Source organism: Elephantulus edwardii, unplaced genomic scaffold (assembly GCF_000299155.1).
Source record: "Elephantulus edwardii isolate Elephantulus edwardi_28Jun2011 unplaced genomic scaffold, EleEdw1.0 scaffold00127, whole genome shotgun sequence".
NCBI classification, from domain to species: Eukaryota; Metazoa; Chordata; class Mammalia; order Macroscelidea; family Macroscelididae; genus Elephantulus; species Elephantulus edwardii.
This window is the reverse complement of record NW_006399877.1, coordinates 6,664,253-6,684,927: the sequence shown is the minus strand read 5'-3', so window position 1 is coordinate 6,684,927 and position 20,675 is coordinate 6,664,253. Positions and strand designations below refer to the sequence as shown.

The window sequence follows — 20,675 nt, the reverse complement described above, 5'->3', positions numbered from 1 at the left end:
AACTGGGGAGGAGAGTAGAGAGAATGGTGCAGCAATGAAGGAATGAAAACCCAAAATCCCTGTAAATGTTCATTAAAACTAATAAAATTTAATAATAAAAAACAAAAAAACAATTGTCCTGCCTGGGCTTTAAAAGAAAACATTAAATTAAGCTGCTTAATACTTGAGGGTCAATCAACTATCTTGGATTAACAGGTTAAGACTATTGGAGAAATTAATATTATCATTTGTATTTAATGTTTCTAAATATATATATATAATATTCCCCCCCCAGAAATCAGTAAGACAGGAGAGGTAAAGCTGAAGAGAAACAACAGCAACATAAAAAGGCACTATTCAGGGGGGGTGGGGATGGGTAGGGAGAAAAATTCAACAATGAATGACTAGAAACCCTAAGTCTCTGTAAACTTTCATTAAAATTAATTAAAAAAATACTAAAAAAGGGCACTATTTATTCTAAAATAAGCTTTAAAAAGGTATCTTAAAAAAACACCTGAGTAGGCTGTGTAAGAGGGGCAAGCTAAGGATAGAAAGCTCTGCATTTAGATGACCAAACCCTACACTTACCACGGGGGTACAGGATATTCCAAGTGCAACAGAATGGGGTTTATAAAGATCAAAAATAACCAAGACAAATGTTTTCTACCCAACAAGTATTAAGCTAGTGATGATATAAAAGATGAAATAGAAAAGAACTGCTTTGCAAAACAAAAACAAAAAAAACCCCAAAACCAGAGAACAACTGCTTAGTTTAACAGAAAATTTTTGTCTTACATGCAAATTTAGTTCAATCAAAAAGAAAAGATTATGTAGGTATCTTTATGACTTTTCCAGTCTCGAAAGTTGATTAGATTTTTATTATGACACAAAACGTAAGGAACACATAACCAGGCAAATAACAGATGTCTCTTTTCAGGCTTTTTAGAGGCAAGCAAAGGCTGAATGGAAGCACAGATCAAAAAGGGCAAGGTTCACCTTCATTTTAAATCCTATTGTGAAAACTCCAGTCTTAGAACCTCTTGCTCACAACCTTCAGGATGCAAAATCAACACTGTATGCGATCATAGTACACATTCACTTTGTTGGTTGGAAAACTCAGTTAAGTATCAGCTGTAGGCACTGTACAAAGTTGTTCTTAGGTGCCATAGAGTTGAATATGACTCACAGTGACTGTCTGAACAGCACACGTAAACCTTGTCTTACACTGTGTCATCTTCATCATTTCTGACATATTTGGGCCACTGCTGTAGTCACTATTCAGTCTGTCTGGATGAGAGTCCTCTCTTCCGCTGACACTCCACTTCTCCAAGCACAATGTCCCTCTCAAGGAATAGCCTCTCCTAACAACATGCCCAAAGTATGCGAGACGAAGCTGCATCTTCTTTGCCTCCAAAGACCATTCTGGCTATACCTTTTCCAAGATATATCTGTTTTTTCTTTCAGCAGTCCATGGGACATTCAGTGCTCTTCCCGAACATCACAGCTCAAAGACCTCAATTCTTCTATCATCCTTATTACTGTCCAGCTTTCAGAGGCATAGCTAGTAACCAAAGAGCATCACCTGAATGAGGTGCACCTCAGTCTGTGAACTGGCATCACTGGTCCTCAGTAATCTGGAGAGGTCCCTGACTGCAGACTGTCCTAATGTCTCCTGCTCTTTGATCAAATGCAGCAAGCACTTCAAGTCTTCTTCACTTTTAACAAGTAAGGCTGTGCCATTTGCAAGAAAAGGAATTGTGCTGTCAACTCAAAATTACGTGGCTCCAATCTACCAGCTGCTCTACAGGAGAAAGATGGGCAGTCTCTTCGTATGTCATTTACTGCCTGTCCAAACCCTAAGGTTAGCTTTGGGTCGGTTCTGAACTTGATGGTAAATAATAACATGTCCCACGTAAAGGTTAAGACAGTGCTCAATTTCACCAAGCATGCTGAGTGCAAGTTTACAAAGTTTATGAACAGCCTATCCCATCCTTAACCTGAACAGGATAATTACTTGTGCAGATAATAATAATGGTAGTTGTGTTGATTCTGAATTGGTCACAGATAAAAGGAGTTGAGAAAGAAGGCCAGAGATAGCAAATCCAAGCCAGAGGAATGGGAAAATAGCATCAATAAATCTAGATGCAAGCAGCTATTTGCATGCACACACAATTATAAATTTAAAGATTAACTGTAATTATTAGTGTGCAACCCATGGGGCTTCCAACTAAAAGGTCAGGAGTTCTAAAACATCAGCTACTCTTCAAGGAAAAAGATGGCTGGTCTCCCCCTGTAAAGGTTCACAGCCTTGAAGACCACACAGAGAGCAGTCACGAGTCAGAAATGACTCAAGGACGATGGGTTTGGCAATGTAATGATTCTAAAGGTTTTGGTGAAAACTGCAAAAATACATTAAAAAAACAAATCCACAGTGAAAAACCACACAGATGACAGAACAGTGAGAAAGGCAGGCAGGCAATTGGGTGCTAGAAGATGAAAGGAAAAAAATCTCCACAAAATGCTTCCCTGAAATCTGTTCTCCACAGGGAGTTAGTGAGTCCCTACAGGTAAGGACGAGCCAGTCAGTCACCGTGGAGCCACAGGGCTGGGCTAGCAGAGCACTGAGACCTCACAGCTACACCGAGGGAAGCATCACCTGGCCAGACAGGTCTTGAGAAGTGCCAAGGCACTGACTGAGCCATCACTGCCACAAGACAAAGGTCGGCTGTGCAGTCAGGGCCTTCCTCCCACTTCTCTTCTCCTCTTTGCTGGATTGTGAATTTTAAGTATTGAACGGCTAGATGCATGAAGGGGATGAATTACACTGAGAAATGTCAGAGTTCTACATCTACTGACTGATCTCTCATCCTTTTGTATACTGGTTCTCACAAAGAAAAGGCGATAGGTTGTTTAAAGTCTCGTGGTCCTTCATCCTATGTTTCGCTTTGTCACACAAAAAAGAAAATTACTTACTATGTAAAGCCCCTTGATCAGTGAGGTAATGAGGGGACGAGGAAAGGGCCTATGGATTTACTAGAGCAAAAGAGGATGTACAATAATATTGTAAGTTAATAGCATATTAAAGAATATGAAAAAAGGCCATCCAGGTTCCAGCAGCGGGGGAAAAGGAAAGCTGCACAATCTCCCTGGCTGGCAGAAACAAGATCAGTCTTCTTGAGAACAGGGAAAAGTCTATTTTAAAAAGGCAAACTTAGACATGTGGGTGGCAGTAGACTTTTCCTAGGAGAGGAGGCGGTTGAGAGGAAAAACTGTTGGGATAAAAGCTCTAAAATCTTTAATTGTTAAAATTTACCACAGAGATAGGCATAAGAGAAAAGTCTTCAATGCCCAGTGTTAATCCTAATGGTGTTCAGGACTCGTGTATATTCTCTGCAGATCGCACAAGCTGCCTCCCTGGACAGATCTTCTCACTGCTCTGCACTTAGCAGGAGCACCAGGTGGGCATCCTGGACAAGGCAGTGCACCCATCTTTACCTTCACTGCTTGAACCAGCCGATCACAAGTCCCACAGTGGTATAAGTTGTCACAGTCAAAAACTTCCTCTTCCACATACATGTTCCAAAGTGCATCTTCCAAACCGGACAGGTTTTTAACCGTTACTGTCAGATCTAAGAAGTCTTCCTAAAATATCAATAATATTTCAATATCAATAGATAGTAAAAAAAAGAAGTTCACAAACACATTATCAAGTCCTATTTATACTGAGAATAATCAGATCCCCCCACCCCTTAAACATAGTACATAGGAAGGTAGAGCTCTATTGCCCAGGCATTATGAAATTCATAATACTGAATTATCCTTCTTTATAAGTCAAACTATGATTTATCTTAAAACTGTTATCAGAAAACAACCAGTTCATAAAGAAGTAACTTTATTATGGGTACAATAAAGTCTATCAGGAAATAAAACAAATCACTGACTCTAATCTAGACTGAGACCTGCAGGTGAGCAAAGTTCACCAGCACCATCTTAGCCTCTAGGCTAGAAGGTGAAGCAGGCTGGGAAGGCAGGGCAGGATGAAATTTTCTAACTAAACTCCATTATTTTGCTGCTTCATTTGCTAGGGTTGCTTTACGACCCTTCCAGGGAGTTATAAGAAAAAAAGTATTTTGACTAGTATAAAAAAAAATATTTCTATGAAAATTAAGAGGAGGGTGGGTATGTTAGAAAGAAAGTCTTACCAGTTTTAACTACATTTTAATTACAACATATTTCGAGTAATAACCATGTAAAATTCCACATACTTAAATCATACTTAAAGTTCTATTTACCTGTGTATCAGCATTATTTTAAGAGATAATAGAGACTATAAAGTAGTAAGACATTAGTTAATTCTGGGAGCTTTGGTGGCATAGTGGGTAAGGAACTGTGCTGCCAACCCAAAGGCACAAAGTTTGAATCTGCTAGCTGCTTTGCGGGAAAAAGATGGACATTCTTCTTCCATGCAATTTAGAGCCTCGGAACACCTTTAAGGGAGCTCTGGTGGCCTAGTGGCAAGAAGGTATGCTGCAATCTCAAAGGAAAGTGGTTCGAGGCCACTGGCTGTTCTGCAGGAGAAGGATGGGCAATCCCCCCCCCATGTGATTTAGCCTCCTCTGAACACCCACTGGAGGGTTAACTACAGGTTGGTTCCAACTTGATGGTACACAACAAAGAAGGCTGAAAAAAAATCTATTTGCCCAGACAATAAGGGTTTAGAGCTGTTTTTCATTCCTAACTATTTCTTTTAAAAGAAAATGGAGGCGCCGCCAGCGGATCCTGGGATGTGGATACCGGGGTTCCTGGTATCTGGCAGCCCGGGGGCCCAAGGCCGGGAACGGGGTTGGGGCCAATGCCACTGCCAAGAAGAAACTTGCTTCGGCCAAGTATAAGGAACAAGGAACTGTGTTGGCCGAGGGTCAGTTGGCCCAGAGGTCCAAACAGTTGGATGTGTTCAAGACAAACCTGGAGGAGTTTGGCAGCAAACATAAGCAGGAGGTCCACAAGAATGCTGAGTTCCGAGTGCAGTTCCAGGACACGTGTGCCACCACTGGGGTGGGTCCTTTGGCCTCTGGAAAAGGATTTTGGTCTGAAATGCTAGGTGTGGGGGACTTCTACTCTGAGCTGGGTGTCCAGATTATTGAAGTGTGCCTGGCCCCGAAGCACTGAAATGGAGATCTGAAAACTCTAGAGGAACTACATCAACAAATGTTAAAAGGAAGGGGTAAGTTCACCCAGGATGTCAGCCAAAACATGGCTACGTGACTGTCAGTGAAATCAAAACCAGTCTTAAATGGGAGACAGAGCGAGAGTGCAAGTGCTGGAGCCCCTGCTGAAGGAAGGGCTGGCCTGAGGGGAACTGCAAGCTCCCAGGGAGGCCCACGACTGGCTGCCAGCTCTCTTCACTGATCTCGACGCTCACGAGATCGCAGCTGAGGAGGCCAGAGAAGCCCTTCCCTGACGGGCAGGTGTGGGAGTCAGCAGGCAAGGAAAAGAGGGAAAAGCTATCGGTGAATAAAACCCGAATAATTTTTGGTTTTGTTTTTTTTTTTTTAAAAAAAAACGGAAATCCAAAGAGAAGAAATACATATACTCCATAAAAGCAATTAACTCATAACATTTGGACAATGGCTATTAATATTTTTCTATATCTAACAGAATAAAAGAAAGTTTCAAGAATGACTACGCTGTAAGGAACTCATGTGCTGGACAGGATCTGTAGCACAAGGAGAAATTATTAAAGTCCCATGAGTAAATTTCTAATATCTAATTTCACTTCAGTCAACTGAGCAATGTAAGTCATTAGCAAGAACTGGAGGTTACACACGTTATAAACACGGTTTACAATAGCTCTTGTAAGTATACACATAGATACGATGTTTGTGAAGGATATTAATAAACTAAATCAATACTCACAGATGCTGATCATGTCAAACATGCTTCAGTATTCTCTATTACTTCCTTAACTAATATCCTGACCACCAGCACTGACCATGTCAGCTTCTCTCACAAAGCCACTGTCCTTTATTTTCCAAACATCAAAGTACTGAGTAAAAGATTGAAGGTATCTGCTTCTCTCAAGAAGTATGGATTACAAACAGACAACTTAGATGCAGTTAAAGCAGCAGCAAAACAATGACAAAATGATCTCCAGCAATAGTTTAATTCTCACGTAGTTTGACTGGTCATAACCTTAATCACACGAACTGTGCACCAGGCCTTCTACTGAAATGCTCCTGCACACACACCTGCTTTTCACTGATGTTCTTGCAGTCCTTACAAACGATCTGGTTGACAATGATTCCGTGATACAGGCGATTAATGAGGTCATGGCCCGAGGTCCCAACTAAAGACGTTTCCAAGGCACTGAAGAGAATTCGGTTTAGTTCCTGCACATCATGTTGCCGCATTTCCTGTAAAACAGGTTCACTTTCACATGTCATTTTTGTACTTAATTTGAAAAATAATCCTAGTTAAAAACAAAACCAAACCCTGCAAGACTTCTCAAGAAATGTGAAGGTGTGCCTTGAGAGATGCAAGGAGAGTTCAAAACCAGCTGAGAGCACGTTAACACTCGAGATCACTACCTACTGTTGTTTACATCACAAAATGAATGTGTTTTCAGCATGGACACGCATTTGTTTTTGAGGACAATGCGCCGAGGCAATGCCACTGCAAGAGGAAGAGAGGGGCAGACGGCAGGACAGCCCAGCCTCACCGGGTGGCTGAGTGTGAACAGATCACACCTGGATCCAAGTACTGGTGAACGGAGAATCCCCCACAGCCTCCAAAAACTAGAATTCACCCAAGTGCAGACCAACCAAAGCAAAGCCGGAACAGTGCTGAGAAAATTTCCTGATGGAATGTGCTTCTTTATGTGGGTCACGTAACTGCCTTGAACAAACTGCGGCGCTCCTGGAGAGTGACTTAAATCAGAGCCCAGGGACACACCAGCGTGGAGGAGGACAGGACAGACCAGACCATGAAGAACAGAGAAGATGCTGTATTGTGGAGTAGAACCGACACATAGCTGATCCTCCAGCAGGTTTTCCAAGGCAGTAAATCACACAGGAGGAGCCTGCCCATCTTTCCTCAAAGCTGGTGAGGAAATTGACAAGAATGGGAGGGTCATGGAGACAGGTGGGAGGAGTGAGTGTTACGTAGAGACTATGAAATAGAGAAGAAAAATGGCTCTGGACTTGGCAACATGGATATCAGCAGAATGTTAACATGAAAAGGGAGAAAGGAGGTAGAGAAACCAATGAAATGTGCAGAAACAGCCATAAAGAGGGAATACAAAATGAGGCTGGAGTTAACAGCAGATAAAGTAAATTAAAATTGGAGCAAGACATAGGACTTAAGATGTCTTTCCCCATCAACATCTAAGGCATTAGAGGATGTAGGTCTGGCCAGTACTGACCCTGACAGCATAGAAAATGCACAAGTTTTCAACTGTTTCTGAACAATCCTAAATCTGGTTAAAGTGTTTTCAAAATCCACTTCTATCACTTTAGAGCTATTCCTAAAAAGCTTCTTGCAAGATTTTATTTAAATTTTTAAAGCCCTTTTTTATTTTAAGTATGAAGGCAGTACACCTTACTGGAAGGTCATGGGCAAAATCAAAAGGAAATCCACCCATTTGATAAATGGATTTTAAAAATGTTGTTAGATGCTGTTGAGTACAACTCATGGTGACCCTATGACCAACAGATCTGGACCCTGTCCTGTCCTGTGCCTTCCTCATAATCTGACACCTGAGACCATTGCTGTAGTCTATTGTCCTTCACCACCCCTCCACCTTTCCAAGCACATGATGTTCCTCTCCAAGAAACATCTCCTGGCAACATGCCCAAAGTGAAATGAAGCTTTATCATCTTTGCCTCCAAGGAGCATTGTTGGCTTCACCTTCTCCAAGACACATCTGTTTGTTCTTTTGGAAGTGCATGGGATATTTAGCACTCTTCTCCAACACCAAAGCTCAAAGGCATCAATAATTCTTCTGTCATCTTTATTCAGCTATTAGATACAGAGCAAGTGATTAAAAAGACTGGGGCCTAGATCACAGGGGCACCTTAGTCCCCAAACTGACATCACTACTCCTCAATAATCTGGAGACATACCTGACTGCAGACTTTCCCAGTGCACTGTCTCCCGATTTCCTGCCTGCTGGTATCAAGAGTATTGATTGTGGATCAAAGAAAGATAAAGCTGTTGACAATTTCAATCTTTTCTCCATCTATCACAATGTAGCTTGACAGCAGTGAGAATTTTTGTTTCCATAACATTGAGATACAATCCACATTGAAGGCTGTAATGTCTGATCTTGTGTAGCAAGCACTTCAAATCCTCACTTTCAGCAAGTAAGGGTCTGTCATCTGCATACTGAAGATGACTGATGTCTTCTGACCATGATGCTACAAATTCTTCATGGAGTCCAGCTCCTTGAATAACTTCTTCAGAATACAGATTGAACAGGTATGGAGAAAAGATACAACCCTGATGCACAACCTTCTTAATTTTAAATCTTGTAGTGTTTGTTGTTCCCTTGCTCTATTTGCACAATAGCCTCTTGGTCTAGGTATACATTACACATGAGCACAAGTAAATATTCTGAGACTTCCATTCTTCACAAGACTAGTTATATTTTGTTATGGTCTACAAAGTAGTAGATCTACCTAGCAGAACATTACCTGGCAATAAATGAGAATGAAATATTGAAACAATGCTACAACATGGCTAAACTTTGAACACATTATACTAAGTGAAAGAAGTCAATCACAAAAGATCAGATATTACATAAAAATTCTATTCAAATGTAATGAACAGGAAAATCTATAGAAAAAAAGCAGAAGAGTGCTAAAGAGCAAGGATATTTAAGACTAAAGTGTGCCTGATTCAGCCCATGGTATTTTTAACTGCTTCAAAAGCATGTCACAGCTGGACAATGAGAAAGGAAGACTGAATGAAGAACTGATGCCTTTGAGCTGTGGTGCTAGTGAAGAGTACCAATATTCTACCAAATGCCAAAAGAGCAACACAGCTAAGAAGCAGGGCAACTAGGGTACTTCTTTCACGCAAGCATAATTAGACGTGGTCTCAAGTGTTCTGAGCATATTGCCAGGAGGGGCTAGTCCCTGGGAAAGTATAGCATGTGGAAAGGTAGAGGGTCAGAAGAGAGGAAGATTATCAACAAGACGGATTGACCTGTAACAACAGACTTAAGCATAACAGAAATTGGGAGGAAGTAGCAGGATTGGACAAGGTTTTGGTCTGTTTTATCTGGGGTCACTGAGTCAGAATTGACTTGATGGTCCCTATGAACAACATTTACCAGGAGCTCATGAGAGGTGAGATTAGGGGAAATCACTAACTTCCACTGCTGTTGAGTTGAAAGTGACTCACAGCCGACCCTCCAGCGGGTTTTGAGAGGTTGTCAATCACAGGGAAGGAGAATGCCCATCTTTCTCCCTCTGAACTCCTGGAGGATTTGAACCACCGGCCTTTCTAAAACTGGTTAAGATGGTAGTTATGCAACCCTGTAACTATAATAAAAGCAAATTAAATTTGCATACTTTAAAAGTTTCATGGCATATGAATTCTGATTCAAAAAAAAGGTTACTAAAGGAAGAAAAAAAGGAATTCTCCACAAGCACTTGCCCCACAGAAGAATTTGAATTTGGTAAGCACTCTTTAGAAGATATATTCCCATTTTCCCTTCAGAGCCCTTCATTTGTTAACTACATAGATCGCAAAATCAAAGACTCTTCCGGGAGCAGAGTTGAGCGTTGACTGCTGGAGGCAACAAGCTGTGACAGTCTCCCATACCTTTGCACAATACAGATACTCCAGAAAAGGGGGTACTGCTGGTTTGACTGGTTCTGTGGACTCGTTAGTACTGATAAGCACTCCCTTGCTTGCAGTAAATGGACATAACTGAGTACCTTTTCAGAACTCCACAGAAAGACGAGCTAACGTACCCACAAAGAGTACCCGGGAAAACTAGGAAGAAGGTGAGACCAGGAAAGATGAGAAGGCCTGGCAAGACCACTGTTCTGCTTGAAGCAAATGTCCCAAACAGAACCCCCAGACAGAAACCAAAAGTGCATCACAAGAGAAGATGGGATCTTAAAAAAATCAGCTGTCATTTATTTGTCCCAGTATTATTGTTAAGTCAAAGAATAAAAGGCTCATTACTAGTCTGCTGTGTTAAAAGGCAAGCAATTTCCATGTAATACTTGCTGTGTCTGAATTAAAAGATTCATAAAAACCAGCGCTCATTACTGTTCTGTATCCACACCTGTCTCCTCATTTAGCATCACAGCAATTGACCACAGCAAGTGTCTGAAAACAGCAATTTTAGTTTGTAAAATTTTAACAGAAGTAAACATGTATCCATTATCTGGAGACACTGAGATGAAATTAGAGGAAGTGAATTAATGACAGATTAGACCAATATTTCCTTGTTCCTTTGTTGTTGTTGTTATTGCCTTTGAGTCAAGCACAACTCATAGCGACCCTATGAACAAAAGGCTTGAAGCCCCTCTACAACTATTGACATTTAACAAAGTTCACAGGTTTTCCGGAGGCATGTTATTTAGGAAGTGGATGCCACTCCTGCTTCCAACCTGTTACAGCACATTATTATGTGTTACTGAGTCATCTGCGATGTATAGTGACCCCATGTACAGCAGCTCTGAACCCTTTCCTGTCCTGAGCCAGTCTCACTAACCCCAACACACCAACTGCCATCGTCCCAGTTACTGTATCAATCCATCTCATCCTGGGTCTCCGTCTCCTCTTCCTTTACTGCTTGGCATTACCCCTTTGAGCAGCTCTTTTTCGTACCTCATTGCTTGTCCAGCCAAAGCTGTCAGTGAGGTCTTCCGTGGATGCAGCCTGCTGGTCCAAGAGCAGAAGCTGAGCAAACAGCCGCTGTAGCTGTAAAGGGATGATTCGAACCTGAGTGGGAAACAAAAGCGTTTCTAAGTGAAGATCGTTAAACGCTGATTACAGCTTTTAAAAAGAACTGCATACTTGCCTCATGTCGCCTATGTTCATTCAGTTCACGTGGGAAAACAATCATAAATATCCTAGTATTATTATAATGAAAACTTTTGGTTTTCTTTGAAGAGTCTATTTCAGTCCCAAAGGTCATAGTTTTCTAGGGTTTCCTACTTTGGCATAGTTCAGATTAGTCTTAAAATTAAAACAAAATGTAATAAACCACCCAAATTATAGACTGACAGTAATTTAAATCTCTAATTGTTCTTTCCTCCTCTAAACTATCTCAGATTCCCTCCTAATGCAGGATTCCCCAGGCATAAATAAGTCTCACTCTGCAGTTCTAACAGGTGGGTGGGTTGCCTTCTGCCCTGCTCGTGTTTGGGCTCCTCTGGGTCTGCTCCTCCTGTGTGCTCAGGGGGTAAGGGAGTCATGCAGGCTGGGAGCAGAGGGCCAGGCTGGGGAGGGAGTCATGCAGGCTGGGGAGGGAGTCAGGCAGGCTGGGGGCGGAGGGCCAGGCTGGGCAGTGCTGCTCCAAGTCTGGTCATGGACTGGACTAAATAAAAGTAACCTTAGCAACTTCTACTCTGAGAAACTTTTACAACTATCTGACATTTCTGTCACATTTTTAAATCCAATTACAGAAGTTTTTAGCCTCAAGAGTTTGGGAATTAAAACAAATATATGAATAAACTTGGCCTTTGCTATACAGATGATTTAAGCAGGCTCCGTGCTGGAGTTAAGAGGTTTCTGAATCATTTTTAAACAGAAGACCATGATTTTATACAGGGTCTGAATTTTAAATATAATATCATTACAGTGGCATATAATATATTCATTTCTTTACTCAGTTTAGAATTCTAATACTGAAAAAAAAATCTCTCCTTTTGTTGTTGCATAGAAGTGCATTCAGGTGTGTTTTTTTTTTTTAGCGGCTAGTGCAGATGATTTATAAGTGTATCTGTATCATCAGAGGAAAAAGTGATCACAGTGGGAAGTGAGGTATATTTATATGGCAGCTGTTGTTAGGTGCCACAGAGCAAGTCTGACTCACAGTGACCAAGGACAATGGAGCTGAACCCTGCTCTAGCCTGTGCCATCCTCATCTTTTCTGATGAACTTGAGCCCACTGCTGCAGTCACGGTGCCAATTCATTTCGCTGAGGGTTTTTCCACGCTTTCACTGACCCTCCACCTTTCCAAGAATAATGTTCTTTCCCAAGGACTGGTCCTTCTTAATGATATGCCAAGAATATGAGATGAAAATTCACCCTTTTTGCCCCCAAGAAGCATCATAGCTGTACCTTCTCCAGGACATATTTTTTTCATGTTTCATAAGAAGTGTTTGTTCTTTTGGAAGTCAGGGGATACTCAATACCCTTCTCCAACCCTAAAATTAAAAGACATCAATTCTCCTTCTGTCATCCTTAGTCAATGTCCAACTCTCAGATGCACAGGAAGCAAATGAAAAGTCCACGGCTTCAATCTGCTGTACCTTGGTCCTAAACCTGGCATTCCTGCCCCTTAGCGCCCTGAGAGGTTCTGGAAAGCAGTTCTTCCAATGCAACCTTTTTTGATTGCTGGTACCAAGGGTGTAGAATCCAAAAAAAAAATGAATTTGGTAATTTCAATCTTTTCTTCATCTATCATGCTGACTAATGGTTCAAGTGGTAAAGGATTTTTGTCTTCTTGATGTTGAGATGCGATCCATATTGAAGGCTGGAGTCTTTGATCTCATCTTAGGTCTCCCTCACTTTCAGCAAGGTGTGTCATCCACAATGCGGGTGGTTGCTTAATCTTCCTCTAACCCTGATGCCACACTGTTTTTCATAAAGTTCAGCCTCTTGAATGAGTTGGTCACCATAAAGACTGAGTAGATAAACAACAGTCACACACACACACCTTTCTTGATTTTAAACCATGCAGTGTTCCCTTGCTCTATTTTAATAATAGCTTCTTGGTCTAAGTATAGATTTTGCATAAGCTCAATTAATTATCCTTCTTAATGTTAGCTACAGTTTGTTATAATCTAAACGTTAAATGTTTTTGCAATGTTAATAAAAAAAAAGACATCCTTCTGGTATTCTCTGCTTTTAGTCAGGATCCATCTGATATCAGCTGGTGCTATGGCCTCTTCTAAATCCATCTTGAATTTCCGGCAATTCTCTATGTTCTGTTCTAGTCACTGTAAAATAATCGTCACCAAGACTTTACTTGCATGTTAATTAATATTGCTAATATTAATACTGAAGAGCAATGATGTCACTCTGGAGACTAAGGTGCATCTGATACAGGTTATGGTCTTTGCAATCACTTGTAATGCATCAGAGAGTTGGACAATGACTAGGAAGGACAGAAGGAGAATTGATGCCTTTGAGCTGTGGAGCTAGAGAGAGTATTGAACGTACCCTGGACTGCCAAGAAAACAAACAGATTCATGCTAGAGAGGGTTAAACCAGGCTGCTCCTTGGAGGCAAGGATTCTGAGGCTTCGTCTAACATACTTTGGACATGTTGTAAGGAGGGACAAGTCCTTGGAGAGGGACATCATGCTTGGGAGGGTGGAGGGACAATGCAAGAGGGGAAGACCCTCTTATGAGGTGGACTGATTCAGTGACTGGGGCAATTGGGATGGGTGTGTCAGAGGCAGTGCGATTGGCACAGGATAGAGCACGGTTTAGGGCTGTTGTACATAGGGTCGCTCGACAGTACATAACAACAATATTAATATTGTTAAATAATTTCTACATTCTGTTGGATCACCATTCTTTTTTTTATATTATACTGGTTTACTTACACAGTTCAACACATTGTTTTTCACATCGGACTTGATCCCTTTTTTCGAGAATTGGAGTAAATGTAGGTTCTCTTCCAGCCAGCTGGCCACATAGCTGCCTTCCGGATCTGTGGCACAGACTGGTGAGCATGTCCGGGGCTGCGTCTGTTTGTTGAAATGTAAGCAACAGGTATCCCATCAATTCCTGGGGCCTTTTTATTCTTTTGCCAATGCCTTCAGTGCAGCTTGAACTTCTTTCTTCACTACCACTCGCTCTTGCTCATAAGGTACTTCCTTGAAATGGTTCTGCGTTGGCTAATTCTGTTTGGTACAGTGACTCTGACAGTCCCTCTAGCGTCTTCATTTTTTTTTAAAGAAAGAGGTTTATTAGATGTTCATAACAGACTAGGAGACAGGTCAGGACAGACTGGCTTCCTTCTATCTTCTTTTATGCTTCCTTGATCAGTCAAGATTTTGCCCCCAGGCAGCATCTTTCAGTATTATAACTCTAGGCTTGAAATTTATTTTTCATTTCTTTCAGCTTGAGAAATGCCAAGTGGTAGCAGCATTATATTCGAAAGGGATAATTTCAGAGAAGGAAAATCTCATAGAAAATAGGTTATAGGCCAAATCCTTTTCTGAAAACAAAGACTACATTTGGTAATTAATAAAGTGACATTTCCTTGAATAAAAAAACTCAACTTCTTCTCCTTTCCGTTCCCCTTTAAGAAATCACAGATTTAGTACCTGTGCATCAGGGTTATCTCGATCTTCTAAAGACCCAAGTTCTTCTGGACCAAGAGAAAACAAGGCTTCTAAAAAAAGAAAAATACAGCAAGAGATGTAAATGCTATTACTCTGTATTTAAAAAACTGCTATAGAATGCAGAGACAGTAGTATTAAGTAAATCAGCTCCAGACTCAGCAACAGGACTACGCCATATTTATATTCTTATCCCACGCATTCCATTTTCTTATTGCATGTACTTCTTAGGCACTTTGTTCTCACCTACTTTCTTATTTCAAGTACTTCTCTCAGCTTACTGACATTCTACCTTGTTTGGATACATTTTTTTTTAATGTAGTAACTCTAATCTAAACCATGATTAGTCTTTCCCTTTGCTGTGAAACTTTTCAAACCCAATATTATAGACTCAATAAACAACTTATATGTAATAAATGTTACAAAAAGGGAGTTCCAGGGACACAGTCTGTAGTGAGTCGTGTTACAAGTCCAAAGCTGGCACATTTCTGGCCGTCTGTATCCCCCAGCTCCAAGGATAGATGGCTACTCTCTTCCTGAACCCCTTACAGCTTCTGAAAACCCACTGCGTCAGCTAAAGGTCTGTTCTGACTCAACAGTAATGCCCTTTTAAAAAGATACATTTAAATAATTGTACAGTTAGAATTTATCTTGTTTTAGTTTTCTAAATTGTCAGTTTTAAAGTTTACATAGCAAACTCATACCTCATTTAATAATTTTTATAAAAATTGTTCACGATTTTCATAATGCATCCAAATTCTCATTATTTCTATTGTTTGCTCAGTTTTCACTGATCTAGCATCCCTTGACTTTGCTTTTGGGTCAATGCTGAACTGTCTGGTCTTACAGTATGTATTATTCAGGTGAGTACATCAGTCAACATTCTTGGTAACAGCAGCCAGGAAATCAGGAGATGAATTGCATTGGGAAAGCAGCTGTGAGGGACCTCTCAAGAGTACTGAAGAGCAACGACATCAGGCTGGAGACTAAGGTGCACCTGATCCTGGCTAAAGTCTTTGCAATTACGTGCTATGCATCAGAGGTGGACAGTGAATAGGGATGATAGAAAGAGAATTGATACCTTTGAGTTGTGGTGCTAGAGAAGAGTGTTGAATTTACAGTGGACTGCTAAGAGAACAAACAGGTTTGTCCTGGAGAGGGTGAAGCCAGAATGCTCCTTGGAGGCAAGGATTCTGAAGCGTCGTCTGACATACGTTGGGCATGTTGCAAGGAGGGACTGGTCCTTGGAGAGGGATATCATGTTTGGGAGAGTGGAGGGACAGTGCAGGAGAGGAAGACCCTCGATGAGATGGATCGATTCTGTGAGTGGGATGATGGGAAGGAGTGTGTTTGAGACAGCAAGGTTGGCACAGGATAGAATGGTGTTTAGGGTTCTTGTACATAGGGTCACTATGAGTCGCAAGAGACTCAATAGCACCTAACAACATCATCATCATTCAGGGGTGATAATGTTTTCTTCTAACCCTTATAACATTTTTAACTAACAAAGTTTTTCCTTTCTTTTTTATTTTAACTAAAGTTTACAGAGACTTTGGATTTCCATTCATTCATTGTTGCACACTTTCCTCCCTGCCAACTATCAATAATAAAGTGGCATGTTAATACAGGGTTGCTGACTAGCAATTTATACACATGTAAGGTTGTCAACCACTCTTTTGTTTGTATGAAGCAGTGTCTTTTTGTTGAAGAGGGTAACTTTCTTTTGGTATTGAAACATCTTTTCAACGTAGAAGGTGATTTTAGTTTGAAAGTGAAAAAGCTGGTAGTTCGTTAGTCTCTAGATTTGTTTTAACTCAAAGGTTAGGCACTCTAACCAGTAGGTTTTGTCTGGATTTTTTTTTTAAATCTACCCTTCAAACCTACAAAAGAACTCCCACTGAGAAACTCTGATCCACTCTGGGAAAAAAAAAAAAGAGTTGTCTCCCAATTGAAATCACGGTTTAAAAAATGCTACATTTTTGTGTAGAGCTCTGGTGGTTCAATGGCAAGGAGCTGCACTGCCTACAGCATGTGGCTTGAATCCATCAGCTGCTCCGTGAGAGAAAAATGGGCAATCTCCTCCCAGGCGGTAGAGTCAGCTGTAAGTTTGTTTGGACTTGATGGTACATAATAATATATTCTTGTGATTTCTTAACTGCTGCCTCTTGATTGTGGATCCAAGTAAAATATTGATTGTAGATACAAGTAAAAGTAAATAGTGATTGTGGATCCAAGTTAAATGAAATATTTGACAATGCAAATCAGTTCCGTTTATCATCCTGCCACTTATGGGTTCCACTGTGATGATTTTTGTTCTATGTTGAAGCATAATACATATTAAAGACTGGAGTATGTGATCTTCATCAATAAATGCTTCCAGTCTTCTTTCTCAACAAGGTATGTCTGCTATTATCACAGTCTCTTGAGGAGTTTCATTCTTTTCTGGTGCTGTACTCTTCAAAAGTCCAGCTTCTTCTCGATATGTAAGTGAAAAATAACAGCTTTGGTGAAGAGATACAACCTTCATATACTTTTCCTGCCCTTAAGACATACAGCAACTTCATGTTCCGTTCCTATGACTGACTGTCCGATTCTTGATCTACATACAGATTCTACATGAGCACAATACAGTGTTCTGTAATTCTAATTCTTCTCAAAGTCACCCATAATTTGTTATGGTACAGAGTCGAATGCCTCTGCATAGTAAATAAAACACAGGTAAGCATCTTTCTGGTCCAGAGCCATCAGAAGCCAGCAATGAACAAGGCCTCTTCTGAATTTCTGGTGGTTCCCCATCTATGTACTACTGTAACCATTTGTGAAATATATTCAGCAAAATTTGACTTGTATGTGATATCAATGTTGTTCTAGAATTTATGTATTCTGTTAGATCACCTTGAATAGACTCAAATACGGATCTTTTCCAGCTGACTGGCTAGGGAGCCGTCTTTCAATCATCTTAGTATAGGCAAGTTAGCATTCATTTGTTGAAACATCTCAGCTGGAATGCTGTCAATTTCTGGAGTCGTGTTTTTCAAGGTTTTCAGTGCAGGCTGGATTTCTCCTGTCAGTATCACTGGTTCTTGACTGTACGCTACTTTTGTTCCTTGCACTTCATTCCCTATGTTAAGTCTCTGGTGATTTTGAATTCAGAAATTTTCGTATCTTGGAAAGGTAGTAAGGAGTCCTGGCAGGACTGGGGACAGTGCTGTGGAGGCATAGGACATGGAGAATTGTGCTGCTAACCCAAAAGCTGTGTGTCTCTGGCAGTCAAACCTACCAGTGCCTTTTCAGGAGAGAAGGCAGTTCCTCCATTGCTCTTTATAGCCTTGGAAACCTATGAAGGGTCACTGAGTTAGAACCAACATGACTGCAGCGGTTACTATTGTGCTAACTCAAAGCTTGGTGGTATGAATCCACTAGCCATTGGGCTGGAGAAAGAGGAAAGAGTCTGCTCCAATAAAGATTTGAAACCTGGCGAGCTCTGGTGGCCTAGTGGCAAGAAGCTGCACTACAATCCTAGAAGTATGCGGTTTGAATCCACCAGATGCTCTGCTGGAGAAGGAGGGACAATCTCCTCCTGTACCAGTCAGATCTGATTTGACGGCACACACACACAAAATAATAAAAATAAAATTAAAAAAAAAAATAAAGAGGAAAGATTAAAAAAAAAAAAAAGATTTGAAACCTTATGAAACAACAATTCTACTCTGGTGTATGGGGTCACTGTCTGATGGCAGTGGGTTTGTTTTTTTTTGGTTTAGAAAAGTAGTAACAGAGTGTTAAGTCTTTTAAGGCCTGCTCTGGGGCCTAGAACATATGGGGCTTATTCATCAAACGATCAATATAGCCGTAACCAATGCACGAGGATTCACCCTGAGCGCACAGTGTCAAACCAGGTTAGGGTCTGGGTTCACTCTGGGTCAGGCCAGGGTGTCAGGGCTTTCAAGGGCTCAGAACTGTAGATAAACGATTGTGGACCTGCAGAAATAAGGTGACGATGCTCTTCTCTCAGGAGCCTGGGTAACTCTATCTTATGTGTCTGTTCCTCTGGAGAACTTTCAAATCTTTCTATGTAAAACTTTTCCAATTTAAGAATAAAAACTAAACACAAATAGCATGGCAATAATGAAGTCGGCAGTCATGACAGACTGGTCTTTTAAGTTGAATTTTAAATTGTAATTGGTTGCTTTCTTTTTTTTTAATAAATAGTGGTGTGATAACACAGAATGTATTTAAGCTTCCTATTTCTTTGCAAAAGAATTAGTTGGCCTTGTATAATACACACATAGTATGGAACATACCGTCAGCACTTTTTGTCTCGCAGTGACTTTGCTTAATTACATATGTAGACAACTGCCCATATTACTCGTCAAAAGCACGTAATAGACCATACCTCTGAATTCAGGGGTGAAAAGAAGAGTCTGAAGAAGGGAATTGAGGTAGCAGGTTCCACCCTGATTTCTGATGCCACTTAACTTGGTGAATTCTCTAGGGGCAGGTGGCTCCAAAGCTTTAGTCTTTAAGGTCTTCCCTTTGTCTGAATGACCATTAGACTCACTGGGAAAATCCTCTTCAAATAGGTCCCCAAACATTGTGAAATAAAATGACTACCCTTAAAAAAAAAAAAAAAGACATGTTACAGAAATGCTTTATTTTTAGAGTATTTCCTCCAAACCTCGCCACTCTACACTGGAATGCTGAGTCTGTCTGTAGACACACGGTGGGCCTGTGAACACAGCTGGGGGAGGGGGAGAGGCGCACCCACTCCTCTTACAGCCGACCACCCTCGAAGGCCAGCGAGCTCAACTGTGCTGGTTCACGACTTCTGGAGTCTGCAGTTTCCCCTGGACGGTTTCTCTCTCCCAAGAACTGTTCAAGGACAGCTGATGAGCCACTGCCTGAGCTCAGACAGCACAAGAATAACAATACTAGACGGGAGGCGGGGAAGTGAGACCGAGGAGAGATCAGGGTGGACTGGAGGCTGCAAACCCGCCTGTCCCCATGCGGGCCAGGCTCCTGTGCACCGAGGCCTCATCACATCCCGGGCCTGGTTTCCACCTATGGCGAGGGGTCAAGTGAGCCCGTAAATGACATGACAGGGAGAGCCACCGGGCGCGGCAGGTCTGGACGGCGAGGAAGGACTTTAAGGGGCACGGTCACACGTGCAAAGAGAAAACCCATCAGGGCACTGACCCCGCCGATGGCTGGATGACCACCAACCACCGATCCCCGGCCTCTCTCGCCCTTCGGGGTTCAGCTCCCGAGGGAGACACCTCTACGAACTAAACGGAGTTAAATTAAAAGGATGCACGTCCCTTACAGCGGGATGGGGATCGGGGGCTGGGGATCGCCCGAGGACACGGACGCTGGGCCTCGCACCGGCCCCGAGTGACAGCCAGTGCTTTTCCCCAATGTTCCCAGGATCGACACCCACGCAACTGTGTTTCCTTCCAAAATCCGCCCCTCTGGGGGCTAACAAGCTGACACAGGGGGAATTCGAAGGTGAGGCCTCGACTTCGCGGTCGGGAGCCGCGTCTCCCCGCCCGAGAGTGGAGGTGGAGCGGGGGGTCGAGGCCCAGGCACCGCGGGCCGGTCCCGGCCTCGCCCTCCTCGGGCCGCATCGCCGACTCGGGCCCGCCGCCTGCCTCCCACGTCCCTCCCGCGCTCCCCGGCCGCCAGCCTCACTTACAGCCTAGAGCCCAGACCCCCGCCCAGCCAAAGCTCGAAGTGACCACACACGGCTCAGCCGGGCGCCGCCATGCTGGCTGACGGCGGATCTGCCCTCTGCGCAGGCGCGGGGTAGAGGTCGCGCTGTTAGGTGTCCCAGGATGCCCCGCGGGAGCGCCGACCCGTGCGCGAGGCCTTATGGGCAATGTAGTTCGTTGGCCCAACGTCTTTATTAAGTTTCAGTTGGCTGGAAGAGTTCCATATTTGTTCAGTTCCAAGAAAGGGTGGCCCAACAGAGTGTGGAAATTCTTGAACAACATCACTGATATAACACGCAATCAAAATCCTGCTGAAGAGTATCCAAAAACGACTGAAACAGTAGTACATCGTCAGAGAACTGCCAGAAATAGAGTTTAGAAGAGGTCATGGCTCTCAGGATATCATTGCAGATGTCAGATGGTTCTTAGCTGAAAGCAGAGAATACCAGAG

General features: G+C 42.2%; 1 protein-coding gene and 1 pseudogene across 1 annotated transcript in view; one reads left to right on the top strand and one right to left on the bottom strand.

Moving 5' to 3' along the window:
• USP40 (ubiquitin specific peptidase 40) overlaps positions 1-20,293 on the bottom strand; it is an 82,933-nt gene extending 62,640 nt beyond the window's left edge. The window contains exons 1-6 of the mRNA XM_006893458.1: positions 20,209-20,293; positions 18,913-19,131; positions 14,502-14,569; positions 10,825-10,938; positions 6,228-6,392; positions 3,475-3,621 (exon numbers count right to left, since the gene is read on the bottom strand). Coding sequence (XP_006893520.1) covers positions 3,475-3,621; positions 6,228-6,392; positions 10,825-10,938; positions 14,502-14,569; positions 18,913-19,111 — 693 coding nt within the window. The 5' untranslated portion in view covers positions 19,112-19,131; positions 20,209-20,293. The remainder of the gene's footprint in view (positions 1-3,474; positions 3,622-6,227; positions 6,393-10,824; positions 10,939-14,501; positions 14,570-18,912; positions 19,132-20,208) is intronic.
• The window catches only part of LOC102843159, a 17,837-nt pseudogene continuing 17,007 nt past the window's right edge, over positions 19,846-20,675 (top strand).